The sequence below is a fragment of the Caretta caretta genome, chromosome 11, assembly GCF_965140235.1.
Source record: "Caretta caretta isolate rCarCar2 chromosome 11, rCarCar1.hap1, whole genome shotgun sequence".
Taxonomy (NCBI): Eukaryota; Metazoa; Chordata; order Testudines; family Cheloniidae; genus Caretta; species Caretta caretta.
Window position 1 is genome coordinate 26,789,942 of NC_134216.1, and position 20,207 is coordinate 26,810,148.

Here is a 20,207-nt window from a genome sequence, read left to right on the forward strand (position 1 = left end):
ACTGCATGGCAGCGTTTGATTTCTTCTCTTGTGTGGTGCATTGAAACTGGAGCAGAAAACTTCAAATTTAATGTAGAGTGAGGACTTTTTTAGCTTTGTCAGTGAAGCAAAGAAGGAACTAGTCACTTTTCTCAATGGCTCTCTCAGAGGAAAGGAACTGAAAAACTTCCCTCTCTTGAGACGGATAATATGTTAACCTAGTAGCAAGAACTGACACAGAGGAATGAGCCACGTGATTTATAATGTACAGGGTAGGAAAAGAACATAAGTGGTGTTTCTGCCATGGGACCTTCTTCAGGCTTTGATTTAAAATAAAAGCAAATAATGCAGAACACTCAGAACTTTTGGGGGACTGTTGCTCTCTCAACAAATGTTGGTTCAAACAATTAGTTCTAGGAAGGATCAAATGAGGACAAAATAAGACAGATGACATGTTGTTCTGGGGTCACCATCCTGTTTTTTTTTCCATTGTTGGTTCTGATTTCTATGGGATAATCCCATTCTCTGCAAATCTATCTTGTAAAATATTAAAGGGTCCTTAAATAGACTTCAGCACCCATGAAACATCACTGCATCATGACATCAACTTACAACATTGTGATGCAATGTTATGTTGATTTATGCCTTGCCAGCAGGAAAGTATCACTCATGACACAAAAACTTATCCCATCGGTTAAATGTTGGGGTTCTTAGGAATTGGCTTGTTTTGGCCTTGTTTTGAAATGGGATTAGCTTGATTTTTGGCTTATTGTGAAAGTCGGGGTGTTTATTTACCGTGTGAAAGTTGGCAACTGTGATTAGCATGGCACTCACTAGTGAATAGTAGGGCAATAGAGTTCAAATCTGTTACGGTATATATATTATCAGCCTAGATACATACCCTATGTTCTTTTCTTTTATTATCAATAATATTAAAGGCATATTATATCTGAGCTGACTCTTTCCCTTTGTACCGAATAATGATCACAAAGCCACTGTTTGGTTCTTTCAGATGCTTTTCTTGATCTGTTTGTGAACAATTTGGGCTCCAGTACAAGGAAGACCTGGGGCATCCACAGGAAACAGTCCTGGGGATACACTGTAAGTGTGGTGCAAAAACAGTTTCTCAAATATCTGTTAAAATATCCTAAAAATAAACACACATTAAAAAAATATATATGTTCACAAAAGTTAGTAAGGCCTAGTGCACAAAACAAAACCTTCTGCCACTAGTTGGTTGCAGGCCAAGAGTCTGTTTGAAGTAGTTCTTCCCTGACGCACAGGAATGGGAAGAAAGTCTCAGGCCCCTCTCCCTTTCCCCTCAGTGTGCCACATGTGCACTGCGTGTAGCGTCTGGCCTGGAGTTGACTTGATGGCACTTTGACTCTCCCCACCCCATGGACTTGGGTTGACTGGAGGATTCAGGAATCAGCTCTCCTTTCCCATCCCTGCTCTGTCTTCAAAGGTCTGCTAGACATTTGTTTGCAGTGGTCCCCTAAGGGCTGCCCAACGTCCATCCCAATCCCAACCCCACCCTTCTCCATCCAGAATGTCACCATCCCACTGAATCTGGGGTCCTCAACATCCATGCAGAGGGGCACAGGGTTTGCTCCATAATGCACATGTAAATGCCTGCACAGGTATTTCCCCTGCACTAGCTCACACAGGGGAGAGGACTTAACACCTGTGAATGCAGGGGATAGAATTTACTAGAACTGGCTAAAAAAAGAAAAGTAGCATGAGTTGTTTGTGAAAATGTCTGCAAAAAATGTGTCCCTGTTTTTCAAAGAAAAACATTGAGTTGTGAAATTATTTCGACCAACACTAGAATTTACATGCACAAGCTGAGGAGACAAATAGAGTTTCACACTGAAGACCTATCACCTGTACATGCAGTTGCTTGAAAAGTATGACACAAGCTGAATGTGTACAAAAAAGGTGGGGCTGATATGATGATTGGACCCTGTACTGCAAGAGGCCAAGTTTAAGTGCACCAGGGTAAAGGAATGAAAGAATGCTGCTATTGGTTCGCCCTCTAATTTGTGGTTATGATGACAGCTTGCTTTGGCTTTTCTTTGAAAAATACATTTTTTAAAGATAAATCAGATTGTAAAAACCTATGCAGTTAAATACCATGCCAGTCAGAAGTATGCTTATGAAAAAACAAGGACCAACAATTTAGACCAGATCCTGCATTGCTGTATATTGGCATAGCTCCATAGATGTCAGTAGTTCTACACCAATTTAGGCCAGCTGGGATCTGGGCCTCTGAGCTGAGATTTTACGTTGCTGATGTAAAGAATGATATCTGAGATTGCGTCTTGCCTGGTCTACAGATATTTTAATTTTGTCAAACTCATGTTATAAGCAAGATATGAAAGTATTTTTCCATGAACACTAGGGGGGTAGTTCTTCACTGCAATAAAAGACCCTGTGGCACAGCCATGACTGGCCCAGGTCAGCAGACTTGGGCTCGGGCTGTGGGATTATGAAATAGCAGTGTCGATGTTCAGGCTCAGGCTGGAGCCTGGGCTCTGAGTTCCCATGAGAGGGAGGGTGTCAGGCTCTGTCTACACTGGAATAAAAAACCCGCGGCTGGCCTGGGTCAGCTGACTCAGGCTCGTGGGGCTTGGGCTCTGGGGCTGAAAAATTGCTGAATATCTACACAGCAGTTTTTAAGCCTTGTGAGACTGAATCAGCTGACCTGGGCTAGGTGCAGCCATGTTGTGGGGCTTTTATCCCCTTGTAGACATACCCTTGGGCCTGGGTTCAGCCCAAGTCTGAATGTCTTCACTGCTATTTTTAGACTTGCAGCCTGAGCGCCCATGAGCCCAAGTCAGCTGACGTGGGGTTTGAGACTCAGTGCCTCAGGTTTTGTTTCACAGTGTAGACATACCCTTATAAGCCGTTTCTAAAACTGATTGCCTGGGGGAACTCATCGTGTAGCTGAATAACATAGCATAACAAAATTACTACCGTACTGATTGTAGAAATGTAGCTGTCCTGTACAAAATGCTAACCAGTAGAAGGCAGCAGCTGCTCAGCTTTGAATTGCTCATAATGTTTAGGAATGTATGCTTACCTACACTAGCAGTCTGGATCCAAGCACTGAACTGTCAAGGTTTCAAATATAGGACTCCAGTGCTTCACATTCTCAGTTCTTTATGGTTCCTCTGTCATAATTGTATGTTTCTTCTCTTCTAGGCACAAGTATTTTAGATTTCCCTGTTCAGTAATAGTCAGCATGCTACTATTCTATCACATGTTGGCATTAGCTTCTCTTCAGATCTTCATCCTCTCAGAGAATTGGGCTCTAGCCAAGAACATCAACTTCTATAATGTGAGACCTCCACTAGACCGTAAGTAGCCAGTTTTGGCTTTCTTGTATTTGAGAATATAGGTTAATATTTCAGCTACCACCTTTTCCATTGTTATCCCTCATTTTCAGGGCTCTCTCTTAAACATAAAGCGTCTATCTCTTAGACATTTGGGATCTCCTCTAGAGTTTAAAACAAAACATTCATTTGGGTGCCTCCTATGGTTGCTCAGTATCATTCCTAACATTTAAGATACAGTCTGAATGAAGTTGAACAGAGAGGGAGAGAAGTGTTTTCTTTGATTTGTACTTTGATAATAAACAGTTTCAGATTTTGGATGCTTTTGCCCTTTTATGTCTCAAAATAACTTTATTTTGTACAATGTAAATGTATGCAATGGACTATCCATTTCTGTTTGTTGTACTGCTTTTGTGTGGGTGGGGTAGGGAGGTACGTGTATTGAACACTTTTAAAGTTAGCACTAAGTGAAAGTATGAAAGTTAGTACAAAGTTAAAACCACTGTCGTAGCTGGGAAATCAGCTGTCAGTAATAGCATCATATGTCTGCTTCTTACCTTGCACTCCGATTACTCTCCCTGTGCACCCAACTGGATAAGAGTATCTGTGATATAAAGGATTAAAGTGGAAAAGTAGTGATGTTTAGCAGTTGGGGTGTTTGATGCCAAACTGCTTTAAAACTCCTGTATGTGTGTATGTAAAATGTTATAAAAACAGAATTTGAAATCAAACGCACTAATCCCTAATTGGCAACTGCTTGTTCAGAGTTGGGGGCAGTGACTTGGAGCTGGTTTCAAAGCAGTATCTGCCACATCTAGGGAAGCAAAAGCTGATTAAATGTAGATTGTGCAACAGTGTACATGTGTGCATATATGCAGAGGAGATATGCGTATCTTGTATGTTATAATACTGTATATGTAATGTGCAATGATACACTCTCCATTTAAACAGCATTTTGATTGTGAGAGAGAATGAAAAGACTGGGAAATGTTTTAAAGTTAAGGCATGATGATGTCAGTACAAGAAGTAAAAGCTTCTATGGTAAGATATGAAATAGTTCTTAATTTACCCAATAGATTGACATGAACTGTATGTGCTATTCTTATAAACATGTGTATAAATGTGTGAATATGTGTAAATATAAACATTAGCATATATATAAGTATTTTTGTCTAATAAATGTAAAAGCAAGCATTTTTTGTTTGACATTTTAATTTTTGATATTTGCAAACTTAACATACTTATTGTATTTTTAAAGCCACTCCATTTCCAAACAGCTTTAAGTGTTTCACCTGTGCAAATGCAGCTGACAATTACAACTGTAACAGATGGGCTGAAGATAAATGGTGCCCTGAAAGTAAGTGTGCCTGTCTTAGGGAGATTCTTTAAGGTATTTAATTTTGTTTTTCCCCTTCTTCAACCGTCTCTCAGACAGCTAGTTATATAGGATTAACATACCATCATACTGATGCCCTGGGGATAGAATTAGTAATCATGAGCCTTATGATTTCTCTTGAAATGGATATTCCAGCCATTTGAATACGCTAAGCAATATTGCAAATCATGTTGAAGACCTTGTATGTTTAGACTTACACTAGAACCTCAGAGTTATGAACACCTGAGGAATGGAGGTTGTTCGTAACTCTGAAATGTTCATAACTCTGAACAAAACATTACGGTTGTTCTTTCAAAAGTTTTACAACTGAACATTGATTTAATACAGCTTTGAAACTTTACTACGCAGAAGAAAAATGCTGCTTTCCCTTTATTTTTTTCATAGTTTACGTTTAACACAGTACTGTATTTGCCTTTTTTTTACTTTTTGTCTCTGCTACTGCTTGATTGCACACTTCCGATTCCAAATGAGGTGTGTGGTTGACCAGTCAGTTTGTAACTCTGGTGTTCGTAACTCTGAGATTCTACTGTAGTACATATTTGAATGAGTATTGTGTAGAGTATCTTTTTATAGAATAAGGAAACTGCTCACTAGAGTATGTATAACTAGAAATTCGTTAATGTAACTCTACCATTTTTATGGGTTGGCAAGCTTGTGCTAAGGATTTTAGAGGAAATTTTGAATACTGTAGTCTTAAAGCATAGTCACATTTCTGGGTGGATGGACGCCTTGTAGTGATGTGTGTGCAGTGAGTGGAGAATATAGGATTTGAGATTAAGTATACAGCTGAATTCAGCCCTGTATACATTCTAGATTCAAAATGAATGATCAAAGCACAGCCCTAGCTGAGACTTCCATTTAATTACTTAAGATAGCTAGTCCAAAGCTGACTGTGAAAAGTTACAAACATATCTCGCTAAACTGGGTGACTGGGTGACACAGCAGCAGATGAATTTCAGTGGTTAATAAGTGCAAAGTGGTACAGACTAGAAAAAACAATCCAACAATACATATGTGCTGAAACTAGGGGAGCTGCTGCCCTGGCTTGAAGTGGTTTCACACAACCCAAAATCAACCTGTAGAACTCGTTGCCAGGGGATGTTGTGAAGGCCAAAAGTATAACTGTATTCAAAAAAGTATTAGGTGAGTTTGTGGAGGATAGGTCCATCAATGTCCATTAGCCAAAATGGTCAGGGACATAACCACATGCCCTGGGTATCCCTAAATGTTTGACTGCCAGAAGCTGTGACCGGTGATGGGATGGATCACTCGATAATTGCCCTGTTCTGTTCATTCCCTCTGAAGTATCTGGCACTGGACACTGTTGGAAGACAAGGTACTGGGCTAGATGGACTATTGGTCTTGACCCAGTATGGCCATTCTTATGTTATCCTCCCTCTTCGTAGTTCTATGCCAGATTAATCTAATATATATCGTAAATCTCTATAAACAGACTCTGGATTCCTGTTTTCCAATCCTTTTTTTCCTATTTTCCTTGTGCTTGTGAAGAAACAAATAGTTTTATTAGGTTGTCTTTATACTTCTAATGTAATATTGGTCTTGTTTGCATTTCCTCTGAACTTAGCGGTTAACTTATCCAACATTGATACATGGTGGGAAAACAATTTGCACTGTCAAATTATATTCCCCTCGCCAAAGCCAGCTATTACTTTAGTACTGTCTCCAAGAGTCAGCTGTTCAAGGGCAAAGACTATTTCTTAATTCAGTCCCGCAGTCAAAGCTAAATGTGCTGCCAAATCTACCATCATTCCTAGTGTCTTTTGCAAAATTAACATAGGAGCTGAAACAATTACTTCTAATATTTAGTGCAGTTTTGTTAATTAGGGATGACTTCATAAAAGACAGGTTTCAGAGTAACAGCCATGTTAGTCTGTATTCGCAAAAAGAAAAGGAGTACTTGTGGCACCTTAGAGACTAACCAATTTATTTGAGCATAAGCTTTCGTGAGCTACCGATAAAGCTGATGAAGTGAGCTGTAGCTCACAAAAGCTTATGCTCAAATAAATTGGTTAGTCTCTAAGGTGCTACAAGTACTCCTTTTCTTTTTATAAAAGACAGCTATATAAAAGGCCTAATGCAAGGTTTATGCTAAACTGTAGGCGTACATCATTGCTGCATGTGATTTCAGATGTGTTGTATGTGAACTCTCAAAATGGAAAGTGTCATGTTAGTGCATCCATTGGTAGTGCAGACACATTTGGCAATAAGGCCTGAAGATCACACTTGGAAGAGAGAATAGCAGGGTCACTGAAACTAGGGAAGGTAACATACCCTGAAGAGAGGGGAAAGGAGGAAAGATGTTGGAAGAAGGGGAGCTGGGGGCTAGGGGAGAGGTAGGGTGGAAGTGGGAAATGAAAAAGGTAAAGAAGTCTAGGTGGAGGGGAAAGGGAATGAGAAGTGAATGCAAGAGGGAAAGGAAGAACCAGGAGAGAAGCCGCTAAAACTAGCTAGCTAGAGATGAAGTGTTAGATAGATAGTACAAATCTCAATGCCCTTTTTCATAAGTTGCAGCCTAGGGGCCGAATGGCACATTTAATTTAAGGTCTACCTAATACATCATGATTGTTAAATGACAATTTTTTGGGAATATAATGCTATTTTACTGCTCTAAACCCCACACAACCTCTAAGTTTTCTAAGTGCAAGCACTTTATTGTAACTTGTCATTTAGTGAAAACTTTTGAAGTATGTGAAAGAACTCACACTGTATGAAAATAAACCTGATTTTGATGTATTTCTTAGATACAAAGTACTGCTTGACAGTTCATCATTTCACAAGCCATGGAAGGAGTACATCTGTGACCAAAAAATGTGCTACCAGGGATGAATGCCGTTTTGTTGGCTGTCACCCACGCAGAGAGACAGGCCGTACAGTAAGCATCAGTTTTTGTAATGGTGAATGTTTTTTTTAAGACATTCTAAATAAGGGTCCTGTTCAGCACTTGTTACTCAAATAACTACTGCTGGAGTGAATAACACCTGCCAAATGAGACTATCTAATGTTTGTCAGGGCTGGGTCATGGGCAGCTGGACCTTGTGGTCAGAGCTGCAGTTCACAGTCAGGAGCCAAGGGTCAGCTGGGTCAAGATACCGGGAGATCAGAGGCAGAAGACAAACTGGAGATCAGAACCACAGGTCAGATGCCATGAGCCAAGCCAGGTCAGGGCACCAGGAAGTCAAGCCAGGTGAGCTGGTGCAGGAGGCACAAGGTATACAGTCCTGAGCATGGTGGATCCCAATTGTTTGGAGAGCGTCCTGTTGCTGGTTTAAGTAGGTTGGCTACCCTGACATGTCAGGGGTGGAGCCTCAAACTGGGGCTAGGCGTCCAGGGTCAGCAGTTGTCAGCAGGCTGCCAAGTGGAAGGCTGAAGTGTGGCTTCTCCTGTAAACCCTGTGGACCATGAAAATGTTTTAGTAATAGAAGTCAAAGTTCTAGAACAGGACTCAGATTAGCACCTCTCCCTATTTTTCTATGAAGAAGTTAAGCTGTAGTTGCGAGGGAGGGTCAAATTTTTGACATTAGCTCTATAACACCATTTGCTATGGTGATTATAACATCAAGCTGCCTTGTAGAGGATCCGAGTTCCAATTCAAACTTGGCCATTCCTTTTCTAGGTGGCAATTGGCTGTCTTGCTCATAAAAGGAGTAGTTTTCCTTTGGAGAGGATGCACCTCTTGTAGCTCTATAGTGACCTGTCTGGCTGGAGGCAGCCATGTTCAGCTTTATTCAGTCAGAAAGATAATTTCCCCAGTGTAAGTCATGGAAACAAAACAACACTAGCTTTAGGCTTGGAACTTGCTATATTTCTTTGGGCAGCAGTGTCGAAAAAGTACTACCACATTAAGGGGCCTGGTCTCAGGTCAGGATTTCCCCCCAAAGGCAAGGGGCTGGTTCTTTTGTCATATTAGCGGGGGAGGGGGGGAGACAGAGAGAGAGAGAATTTAGGGTGTTTTTGCCCCTCATTTTTATAGTTCAGTCACCCTTTGAAATACATTTTCCTGAGGGTTACCCCTAGATAAAGTTCATTGCAGCTGTGAGAACAGAGACATGGAATCTCGTGGTGAAAGAGGTTCCATGTTGTTGTTTGCTAAAATGCAGATCAATCTGTTCCTCGCCCCCTTCACTACCAAAGAATGGCCACTTGACCAGTGATTGCCAATCAACTTTGACATCTGGCTAAAGGCGTCAGCTTGTCGTTTGCCTTTGAGAAACCAGTTTACTCCCTCCCAATACTTGTCCAGTATACAGTATACTTGTCCAGTATACACACTGTAGTCATAATTTCACCTTATGTTCATAACTGTTAATATGCATGTTGTACATAGGTTACACAAGAATATTGATCTGTTTATTAGTTTTTAAATTATATCTTACAAGGCATATTTTGCACAAAGATTAATACAATAATGTGTAGGGTGTGAATAGAGAAGTACTTTTGGTCACAACCATTTGTAAGTGGAGAAAAATGTACTACAACATTTGTTGATATGTTTGATTAACAAGATACCAGACTTTAAAACCATGTCATTCTTATTACTACATTGCTTTTGTCCCATTTCAGTTATGATCTAATTTTAGCATCTGGTAAATTACAAATAGCTAAAATTACAGATTATTACTTTATATAGATGGTATAAACCATTGACTTCTAGTCCAATCCACTGTGAAAATGAATATCTTTATTTTTAAAAATATAGAGTACAGTATAATGTTGAAGAGTTGTGTATTAGTGTGTTATACATACTGACTGACGTAAGCAACCTTTGCTATAACTCTTGCTTCTGAAAAGGAAGTACAGCAAATGTTCCAGGTAAAATGGTTAGAATGTTTTATATCCTATATAATACAGAACTGGAAGGATATTTTTGAAATCAGTGTCATAGTAAAATCTTTTAGCAGGATTTGAATGATCTTAGTGTGTAAGATTTCAGATATCTTGAAGATAGCAGACAATCTGTATGTTAAATATGAAAGGACATGTATATGCTGCCTTTGATCTGAGCACAGACTCCCATTGATGTCAATGAGTGTTGATGGATTGAGGGAAGTATATGGCCTTTAGAAGCTCCAGCCTGTCTTATGCTGCATTTTATCTTGTAAAATATACTAATGTTCCTTTGCATACAGTGCAAACTGCTGTGTGGAAATGGGTACACTCTGCATCTTCACATGCTCCAATAAGGAAATCAGTTTCAATATTTCCCCAAATAAACTACTAGTGAAGAAGATGATGAACATTAACAGTTGTTCTCTAGCACTGGAAATTTGACAGGAGATGCAAATGTAAAGATCAAAATACGAGATAATGCTGCATAAAAGCTTATGAGGGAAATTAAACATGATCATAGTCTATTTTCATTAAAAATGTGTGACAAGAAAACATTCAAAACCATGTTTGTGCTTAATAAATAGGAAGGTGATAATTATGGGATGTTTTCCCTACTTTCTTATATGTTGGGAAATCTGTCAGACATAGTTAACGGTTAACTATCATCAGATCATGGTAACAGGATTCCATTAATTACAATGCATGATAATGAGCCGTGAGAACACTACTGTGCATGGTTTTGCAGATATAACTGATAGTCCAACTCAGCTCACAGGATACCAGACAAAAGATATTAGTATTGCTGGTTGGGAATTTTCTGGCAAAATGTTTTTGTTTTGTTTTATTTTGTTTTTGGCTAAACTTTGATTTTGTGAAAACTGAAACTATTTGTGGGAAAGGGTCAGTTACAACAAATCTGAATTCCTAATTTTTTTTTGGGGGGGTGGGAATTGAAATTGTTGAAAGGACTTTTCATTTCAAAATACTAGTTAATTTATAGTTTTATTTTTAAAAAGGTCAAAATCTAAATGAAACATTTTGATTGATCCCATTCCAAAAATTCTTTTGGATTTTAGGTTCACAAATTTTTTTGAGTTGTTGACTTTTTGTAAGATTCAGGGTGGGGAAAAAATTTCAAAATCTGAAACTCTTGTGGGACAGGAAAATGGTTTCCTGCCCAGCAATAGTGATTAGCTTTTTTTTTTTTTTAGTAATAGCTAGGGCTGTTGATTAATCGTAGTTAACTCATGTGATTAACTCAAAAAAATTAATCATGATTTAAAAAAATAATCACAATTAATCATGGTTTTATTCGCTTTGTTAAGCAATAGAATACCAAATGAAATGTATTAAATATTTTTGGATGTTTTTCTATATTTTCAAATATATTGATTTAAATTACAACACAGAATACAAAGTTTACAGTGTTCCCTTTATATTATTATTTTTGATTACTAATATTTGCACTCTAAAATGATAAAGTATTTTTCAATTCACCTCATACAAGTACTGTAGAGCAATCTCTTTCTTGTGAAAGTGCAACTTACAAATGTAGATTTTTTTTGTTACATAACTGCACTCAAAAACAAAACAGTGTAAAACTTTAGAGCCTACAAGTCCACTCAGTCCTACTTCTTGTTCAGCCAATCGCAAAGACAGACAAGCTTATTTACATTTACGGGACATAATGCTGCCTGCTTATTATTTACAATATCACCTGAAAGTGAGAACATGCATTCGCATTGCACTTTTGTAGCCGGCATTGCAAGGTATTTACATGCCAGATATGCTAAACATTCGTATGCCCCTTCACGCTTCGGTCACCATTCCAGAGGACATGCATCAATGCCGATGACACTCATTAAAAAAATAATGTGTTAATTACATTTGTGACTGAACTCTTTGGGGAGAATTGTATGTCTCCTGCTCTGTTTTACCTGAATTCTGCCATATAGCAGTCTCGGTTGATGACCCAGCACATGTTGTTTGTTTTAAGAATACTTTAACCGCAGATTTGACAAAACGCAAAGAAGGTATCAATGTGAGATTTCTAAAGATAGCTACAGCACTCGACTCAAGGTTTAAGAATTTGAAGTGCCTTCCAAAATCTGAGAGTGATGAAGGTGTGGAGCATGCTTTCAGAAGTCTTAAAAGAGCAACACTCCAATGTGGAAACTACAGACCCTGAACCACCAAAAGAGAAAATGAACCTTCTGCTGGTGGCATCTGACTCAGATGATGAAAATGAACATGTGTCAGTCCACACTGCTTTGGATCATTATCGAGCAGAACCCGTCATCAGCATGGATGCATATCCTATGGAACAGTGGTTGAAGCATGAAGGGACATATGAATCTTTAGGGCATTGGCCTGTAAATACCTTGTGACGCTGGCTACAACAGTTTCATGTGAACGCCTGTTCTCACTTTCAGGTAACATTGTAAACAAGAAGCAGGCAACATTATCTCCTGCAAATGTAAACAAACTTGTTTGTCTGAGCGATTGGCTGAACAAGAAGTAGGACTGAGTGGCCTTGTAGGCTATAAAGTTTTACATTGTTTTATTTTTGAATGCAGGTTTTTTTTACATAATTCTATGTTTGTAAATTCAACTTTCATGATAAAGAGATTACACTGCAGTACTTGAAATGGGGAAATTGAAAAATAATATTTCTTTTGTTTTTACAGTGAAAATATTTATAAACAAAAATAAATATAAACTGAGCACTATACACTTTGTATTCTGTGTTGTAAATGAAATCAATATTTTTGAAAATGTAGAAAACATCCAAAATATTTAAATAAATGCTATTCTATTGTTTAATGGCGTGATTAATCATGATTAATTGCGATTAATTTTTTTAATTGCTTGACAGCCCTAGTAATAACCCTTGCAATTGAAAGCATATACACTATAAACTTCTGTTGCAGCCACTCCTGCCTACCAATCTCCTTTTTATTAACAGGAATGCATTTCTTGCTGTGAAGGGATGATCTGCAATGTAGAAATACCAACCAATCGCACAAATGCAGTATTTTCAGTAATGCATGCTCCGAGGACATCAGATGGCAGCAGGAGGACAATTAGTATTCCAGTACTTGCATCAGTCATAACAATTATGTTGTTATGATGCAGCTTTCCATGTGCCAAATGTGATTCAGAGGGATAAACTTTCTGGGCTCAGCTATAAGAAGAACATTTCAGTTTGAAGAAAGACTCCGGCCCCCTTCAGATGATAGAAGATGGTAGGAAAACATGGACATGCACATCATGAAGTTTGTTGATCATTTATTGAAAATTCTTGGAAAGAGTCTGAAGTATTTAAAAACAAACAAACTGGTGACCAGACACTATAGTAGACTTTAACCAGTTATCTGAATTCTTCATTTGGTGGTGGAAGCGTGTGTACACTCTGCACATTACTTGAACAAGGAAACTGGTTGTCTGTAGGCAGTCAATTTACCAGGTGAGATAAAGGGATACTTCTAGATGCAAAAGCTGTGCCAAGCTTATCTCAAGAGAAGCCACTTTTTTCATAACTTTGAGTATTGACTTGTAGTGTTGTAGTCTCTTGTCTGCCTTATTGATGAGAAAATGTTATGTTTAAGTTCATCCTTTACAGTTCTCCATGAACACCATGTTCATTGAGAACAAGGTGTCTAAGAAATAGACAAAAGTGCTTTTTTTATTCAGTTTTGGTCAGAACTTCGATGTCCTATGGAAAAACTGAAAAATATTTAATTTTTTTTTTCTCTCCTACAAAAACATTGTGACCCCTCCTCAGATTATAAAATGATGAATCCACCAAAAAATAAATAAAATCCTAACAAAAGATGACCAACTGCTTAGGCTCCTATGAGTCTCTATTTAGGCATGTAACTAAAGCAGTCTGAAAGAGTGCTGAGTACCTGTATCTCCCATTGTCTTTGATAGGATTTGTGGGTGATCAGTTCTTCCAGATACCTCACCACTTTTATTTAGGAGCCTAACGTTAGGCACCCAGCTTTGAAAAGTATGGCTTAAGTTTCTAAAAATAATGTTGCCAATCTTACCCTTTTTTCCCACAGTTGTAGTAGATTTTTTTTAAAGCCTGGTTTATTGCATATTTTGACTAATGTTGCACATCTGACCAGTTGGAAAAATTAAAAATGGTAGAATTTAGGTTACTGTTGCATGTTACAAAAAAATCTTTGTTTTCCTTTGTAAGCCTTGCAATGAACAACGTGTGTGTCATATTTATGTGTATTCTCATCCCTCTGGTTCAAGGGCTGGATACTTTCAGATTCACTGTCTCTCTCTTTCACATGAAGAAGTCAATTCTGAAGACTGATAGAGAATGATTTCACTTACTTTGTCAGTATTCGGTCTGATTTACAACATATGCCAATGTTGACTATTTTTGACTATTTTTGTTGTTAATATTTTGGCTCAGATTCTCTGTGCTTGCAAACACCCTGATCCTGTGTACCAGCATACGTCAGCCCTGTCCTGAGCACAACCTCAAGGCTCCCAGGACTCTCTGGGACCTGTGCTGATGGTTATGGATGGAAGGAAGTTTCAACCATGCCTCCTTTTTTGCCCAAGCTTGTGCCCAGAGTCTTTACTTACTGGATCCACCATCCCCTTTGCACTGCAGCATGGTCATGAGTCTGACCCATACAGTTTGAACGGAGCACTGTGTTGCATTTTTTGTTTCAGAATTTTTTTTTTAGTACTTTATTTGTGAATTCACAGATGTAACCACTAATAAGTTAGACTCTTTATTGAAAAGCTAAGATGATGAGAAATCAAAAGTTTTCTGTGTCATCAGAATTGGTTGAAAAATTGAGGGGGGAAAAAGTTGTGAAAATTTTGTCCAAATATTTTTGTAGGATTTGTAATTGAAATTTTCAGTGCAACATAAAGATTTAATCAAAAATTGAATCTCTGAAAAATGTTGAACAACTCTGTAGTTTCAACCTGTGTGTGTCAAATCTTTTTTATTTCTCTCTAACTTGTTTAAGTACACTTAGCTATTTTAATTTTAACTGGCAATTGGAAAAACTTTACTGATGTTTTCAAAATTGATGATGATCTACACCAACATATATCCAGAGAAGTTCTTAGAATGGTGACCCTTTTTCTTCTATTTTTCCTGTATGCAAATATGTGACATGTCTAAAATCTATCGCCACAATCTGATGAAGAGGCACTTACAAAAAATAATTAGAGTTGTAATAAGTTACAAATGGAAAAGATCATTCACTCCCTTCGCTTGCCAGTGCAGGGTTCTTTCCTGTCATCTAAATCTAACTATTTCAAGCAATGGATTTTTGACATCTTCTTATGGAAGACTGACTATTCCAAAGTCCAGTAGATCAAGCTATAAGGAAGAATTTCCTAGTATTGAGCAAAATGTTTCTTTCTTTAAAGGTAATGTCTTTAATGCTTCTTTAATTGTTTTATCAGTCTAGCAGGTAATGACAGCTGTAGCTGAGATCACAGAACACTTTCCATTATTAGTTCCTGGTTTTAGGTTTCTGCAACATTCTCTTTTGGGCTGACATTTTCTGGACTTGGTTCTCTGCCCGAAGGTGAATTCTTCAATAAAATTAAAGCAAAATCTTTTCAATGGTTTTCTGAATTATGAAAGCATGTAAAAATACACTTTCCTGACTTCTGCCTCTTCACCTGCATACTCCTACCCCGGCAGCCCTCCAGGCTCGAGGTGCTCCCTCAAATTCTGTTCCTTGGAATGATTTGTGCAGTTGAAAATGACAATATAAAGCTTAACAAGGCTTGTGGCCTTAGATGAGTTTACTGTAAATAGTTTAAAAAGATCTAAAACTTTAGATTTGTTTATTTTGCAAATAAGATTCCAAACTACACAACTTGGGAGCAGAGCTAGGATCTTGAAGTACTGGCCAGAAGGTAGGCCATGCTGATGCTACTTTAAGATTTTCTTGAACTGATGAGATTATCTCCTGTGCATGCACAGGTGAGGAATGCAATTGACAATAATAAGAGGCAGTAGTTCCTCATTGGCAGTCTGGTGCTTCTTAAATCGGCACATTTGCAGGCTGCTAATGACATTGATAGGCTCTAGTTGGCCTTGGTTAATTGGTGCCTGTTAGTTATAGAACTGTTTGGTTTTTTTCCCTATTAAGAAACTCTAGGAAATAAATGCAAAAAAATGTCAATTCAACATGAGGGTTGCACAATTAAGCACTCGGCTCAGAAGATGTGAAAGTTAAGATTGATTGTGCATCATTGCCTTTGCCGTTTTGCACATACATAAAACCTCTATATTTGTGATTGTATTTTATCTTGGACGTACTTGTGAATCTAAGTTCATAGAAAAAGACTGTGTTCTAGTGTGTTAGAGAAATAGGATGTGATTACATAATTTAAGACTGCATCACGATGGGATATAGGGGTTTCATATTAAAGCTTAGCTTTCACATTTTTTGACTTTATAAGGCTTGCATGTGGAATCATGTTATATTAATGTAACATTTTTACATTTAAGAAATAGGTTAAAATATGGGCTACGTTCTACCCGCAGTTATCAATGTGCAAGTCCTGTTAATTTCAGTGGGAGCATCTGGGGGCACCATTTGACTCTAGGAGTATGATTTTCAGTAGCTAGGCATTGCATGTACTTAAACACACATGAATGTTCTCCTACCAAACAGGCATTAAATGTTATTGCACTGCCATCTGTGATGGGCTAAATGTCTTTGGATGCAGCAAGCAATCATTAAAATCAATGGGAGCCATACTCAAGTGCATCCCAGGACAGAATGATCCCTTTGTATTCTGCTTTGAAATAAAATTAAATATATGTTGTGAAATCCAATCCATGGAGTTATACCAGCGTTGAATTTGGCCCTTGACTGCTATGAAGATTAAGATATCATGACCACAAAATGGTTATTCCAAGATTATAACAAATAGGACCCAAAAAGGGTATTGCTCTTGTCTTTGAAGTAATTTGTACAGTTGAGTGGCAAACAGCTTTATTTAAATATTGCATTTTTACATTGTACTAGGGACAGTCTAGAGTCGATTGTTTTTTCCAAAGTTTGAATGTATTTGTAACAAAACATCTTCAGCTATTCAATGTTTGTGTCTGTATCAGTGTTTCTTATCTCTCAGTGTTCCTGTTTTAAGTCTCCTTTGAAAAACTGGCACTTTTGATTAAAGGTATTAAAATATTAGTTGGTGGAGAATATTTATATATTGAAATAGCCTAGAAGAAAGAACTGAATTTTGCTACTTAAAAAAAATTAAATAGTGTGGGCCAGAGACTGTCACTCTTCCTAGCACTTTGACTCCAGGAGGAGTCATTCCAGTCCGTTGATTCCAGTGCACTTATGTATTACTCAATTTGGTAAGTAAGAGTGGCAGATTTTGGTATTGTGGGGTTTATTGATCTAGAATTTGAGGTTAGATGTAATGCTTATACTCTTCTTGTTTATTGCTGTTACCCCTTCTTCCGATGGCAATGCCCAGCTTCTGACACTACTATTGTCCCTCTGCTGATTGGTAGCAGAGTTCTTGGCTTTGAAGGTCAGCGTCTCAGTGGAGGAAAAGTCTCCAGTTGGGCACAAAGAAAAACCGCGGAACATGCAAATAGTGATCACCTGTGAAAAGTTTGACTTTCCCAGCATCACAAAGGAAATCTGTGGCTGAGGCAGGGATAGAATCCAGTCTAGCATTCAACTGTTTTACACACAAGACTATCCTTTCTTTTTCTGCAATCCCCTATCTCAGTTGCATAGCTTCCAGCTTCTGTAACTAATGAGACAGGGTCCTATGGACAGCAGCCTCCTTCACAATACAACTCTGTGCCCTGAATGAGACAGGGATCCTGTGGAAGGAATAGTATTTTGTCATGTATTCAAAGACTGCATGCTTTTAATGAGGAGACTGAATAAGGGCTGCTTATATCTGGCATTTCCTAATTTTTGAGTGCTTGATTTTGCAATCTTAATATTCTTTTAATTCAATTATTATTAATAATATAACTTGCTATTTAAAAAAAACCCTGACAAAACCAGACGTTGAATCATATGGAACCATATTGACTCCTCAACTGGTGGCCAACAAGGTTGCAATTCATCTGGTCAAACTTTTGTGACAGAAATTTTACGTCAGAAAATGCTGAATTCAATGAAATCTAAACATTCTATGCGGACGTGTCTATTCCATCAAAACTTTTAACAGAATACAGGCAGGTTGGTCTGGCTTCCTGCCATCCCTCCTGGCTCCCTGGCAGCCTACCTGCTAGGCTGCCTAGCACCCCAGCATCCTGCCTGATGGGTTGCCTGGCTCCACATCCGGCTGCCTGCCCAGGTACCTGGGATACTGGGTCCCTGGCTTCCGAGGATGCCTGGCTTGCAAGTTCCCTGGGCTGGTGAGCTTCTTAGGCTGTCCAGTTGCCTGCATGCCAGGCTGCCTGGCCAGTATGCAGGGAGCTGGCAGCCTGCCTACCAGGTGGAGAGCCAGGCTGTGCCTGCCTGTCTCCTAGGCAGGCAGCTGGTGCTTGGCAAGCCCAGGCAACCAAGGTGCTGGCAAGTCCAGGCAGCTGGTGAGCTGGGCAGTCACACCCACCTGCCAGGGGGACAGCTGGAGAGCCAGCAAGCCCAGGCAGCAGGAACATTTTAGTCCCATGAAAAATTTTGAGGTTTTGAATTATTGTCGCAGTTCAGGCCAATTTTTTTCTCCCCCAGAACTCGCTGTTTTTTTAGTGGTATGGAGATTTTGTTTCCTGGCCAGCTCTAGTTGAGCCTTTAAGATCCACAGTGTTGACCACTACCAAACCGTGCTGCCTGTAATGAAAAGAAAAGTTGTATGTGTTTAGATTTTCAGGGGAATATCTCCATTCATTTTGGGCTTTCTCATATGGGCTGAGCAGTTCCTGCAGTATTTTGAGCACCCTTAGCTCACACGAACTGCCAGTGGTAGGAATTGACCCTCCGCTCCCGGCAGCCATTAGGTGTATGTGTAGTGCCTTTTCAAGCATATTATGAAACTGACAAAAGGAGGTTTATGACATGAATTGTCACATGCTCTGGTGTTGTGACCTGGGGGCACCAACCATGCACAACAATGTTTTCTGGCCCCACACTCCAACCCCAATCCCAGCCTGGTGCAGAGGGCAGGCCCTGGCGGGGGTGAAAACAGAGCAAGCTGTGGGCTATGTTGCAGTACCACTCCAATTTGGTCCAACTGCCCCTCCACTATGATGGAGAGGCAGCCAGGCCTCTCCATGCACAAGGTCTCCATACCCAGAAAAGGGAGCTGGGCCCAGCACCGCGGAACAAGAGTCGCTGCTACTGGGAGAGTGTGGGACAGGTTTGCCCTCCCCCACCCACTCCAGAGCTTCCCCTTTGCATCAGGCTAGGATTAGGATTGTGGTGCTGGGGCAGAGGGTGCTGCTATGGATGGTCAGTGCACCCTCATCAGAAGGAGGAGGATTGCATCTAGGGCTTACATTCTTATAGAGTATTTCCTGGAGTGCCCCCCTCCCCTATCCCCTGCAGTGTGCTATACAAACTCCTCCAGAGGTTTTGAAAATAGCTTGGCTGAATTTAAGCCCTGATTGAATCCATTGAATATGGAGGCTACATCCACCACTGCTTAGCAAGTCTGTGTTAGTTTTAGTGGTTATAATACACAGGCATGACAACGTGTGAAATTAGCAAGCCAATAGGTATAATTGAAAGTAGCACCACCAATGACCCATTGCCCCTCCTGGTTGCAAAACCTGGTTTTGCAACTGCAGAAGTGGACCAAGATGAAGTTGTTTTCGGGAGTGGGCTTGCTTTTCTAAGTGGAAAAAAGAATAAGACCATTTCCCTGACCCTCCATGTACCATAATAGATGCTTTGTGGGGTGTGCTTACTATACTAACTTAGCACCAGTGGAAACGTAGGGTGGAATCCTGGTCCCAGTGAAGTCAGTGGGGGTTTTGCCATCTCAGACTGTGGTCATCATTCCTTGTAAGTAAGTTTGGGCCTGGTGAATATGTGGGTGGAGGATGGAAAGGGGAATGAACATACTTATTGTATGTATACTCATTGTCCTGGACTGCTGAACTTCCATTACAATTTGGCATGGTTGCTTTAAAATTTAGTATCAGTGGAAAGTATTCTGTTAGAAAGCTCCAATTATCAAAAGTAGGAAAACACTCTGAAGATGTTCAGTGTTTTGAATGATGGAATATATTTGTGCAAGGATAAAAGCTACGGTACTGCAGGAAAAGGTTTAAAGGTCACATCACAGTGTTCCTTTGTTTTCCTTTGCTTTGGCCTTTTACTGCTGCTTATTAGTTTTTAAACCACCTCCCCTTATGTTGTGCCACTATAAACAGAAGAAAGAGTGATGTGATGCTATTCTGAAGTGACAATCCTATGGTAGAGTTGAATGTATTTACTTTGGAATGAGGTACAAATTAGGAGGTGGGGATAGAACCACTCATTTCAGTAATATGAAAACAAAATGAATATAGTGTTTGGTTAGTACAGTGTAGCAGTTCTGAAACTTCCATTTGAACTAAACAAAAGTTCTGTTTGGCTTTTGTAAACACATTATTCTTGCATTTGTTTTTCCTCTTTTAGTTTCCATTGTACAGGTTGTGTTGTCTGACCTGTCCCACTGTGTTC

The 20,207-nt window shown here is 39.2% G+C and overlaps 1 protein-coding gene across 6 annotated transcripts in view; it reads left to right on the forward strand.

Annotated features, from left to right (window-relative positions):
• The window catches only part of LYPD6B (LY6/PLAUR domain containing 6B), a 132,781-nt gene that overhangs the window by 101,872 nt on the left and 10,702 nt on the right, over positions 1-20,207 (forward strand). For 3 of the 6 annotated variants that reach the window (XM_048869165.2, XM_048869164.2, XM_075117829.1), the window contains 5 exons: positions 992-1,080; positions 3,184-3,338; positions 4,573-4,671; positions 7,473-7,603; positions 12,524-16,757. In XM_048869165.2, coding sequence (XP_048725122.2) covers positions 3,224-3,338; positions 4,573-4,671; positions 7,473-7,603; positions 12,524-12,688 — 510 coding nt within the window. In that variant the 5' untranslated portion in view covers positions 992-1,080; positions 3,184-3,223 and the 3' untranslated portion in view covers positions 12,689-16,757. Of the gene's footprint in view, positions 1-991; positions 1,081-3,183; positions 3,339-4,572; positions 4,672-7,472; positions 7,604-12,523; positions 16,758-20,207 lie in introns of those variants that run through there. The other 3 variants (XR_007359113.2, XR_007359114.2, XM_048869166.2) reach the window with 2 other exon arrangements.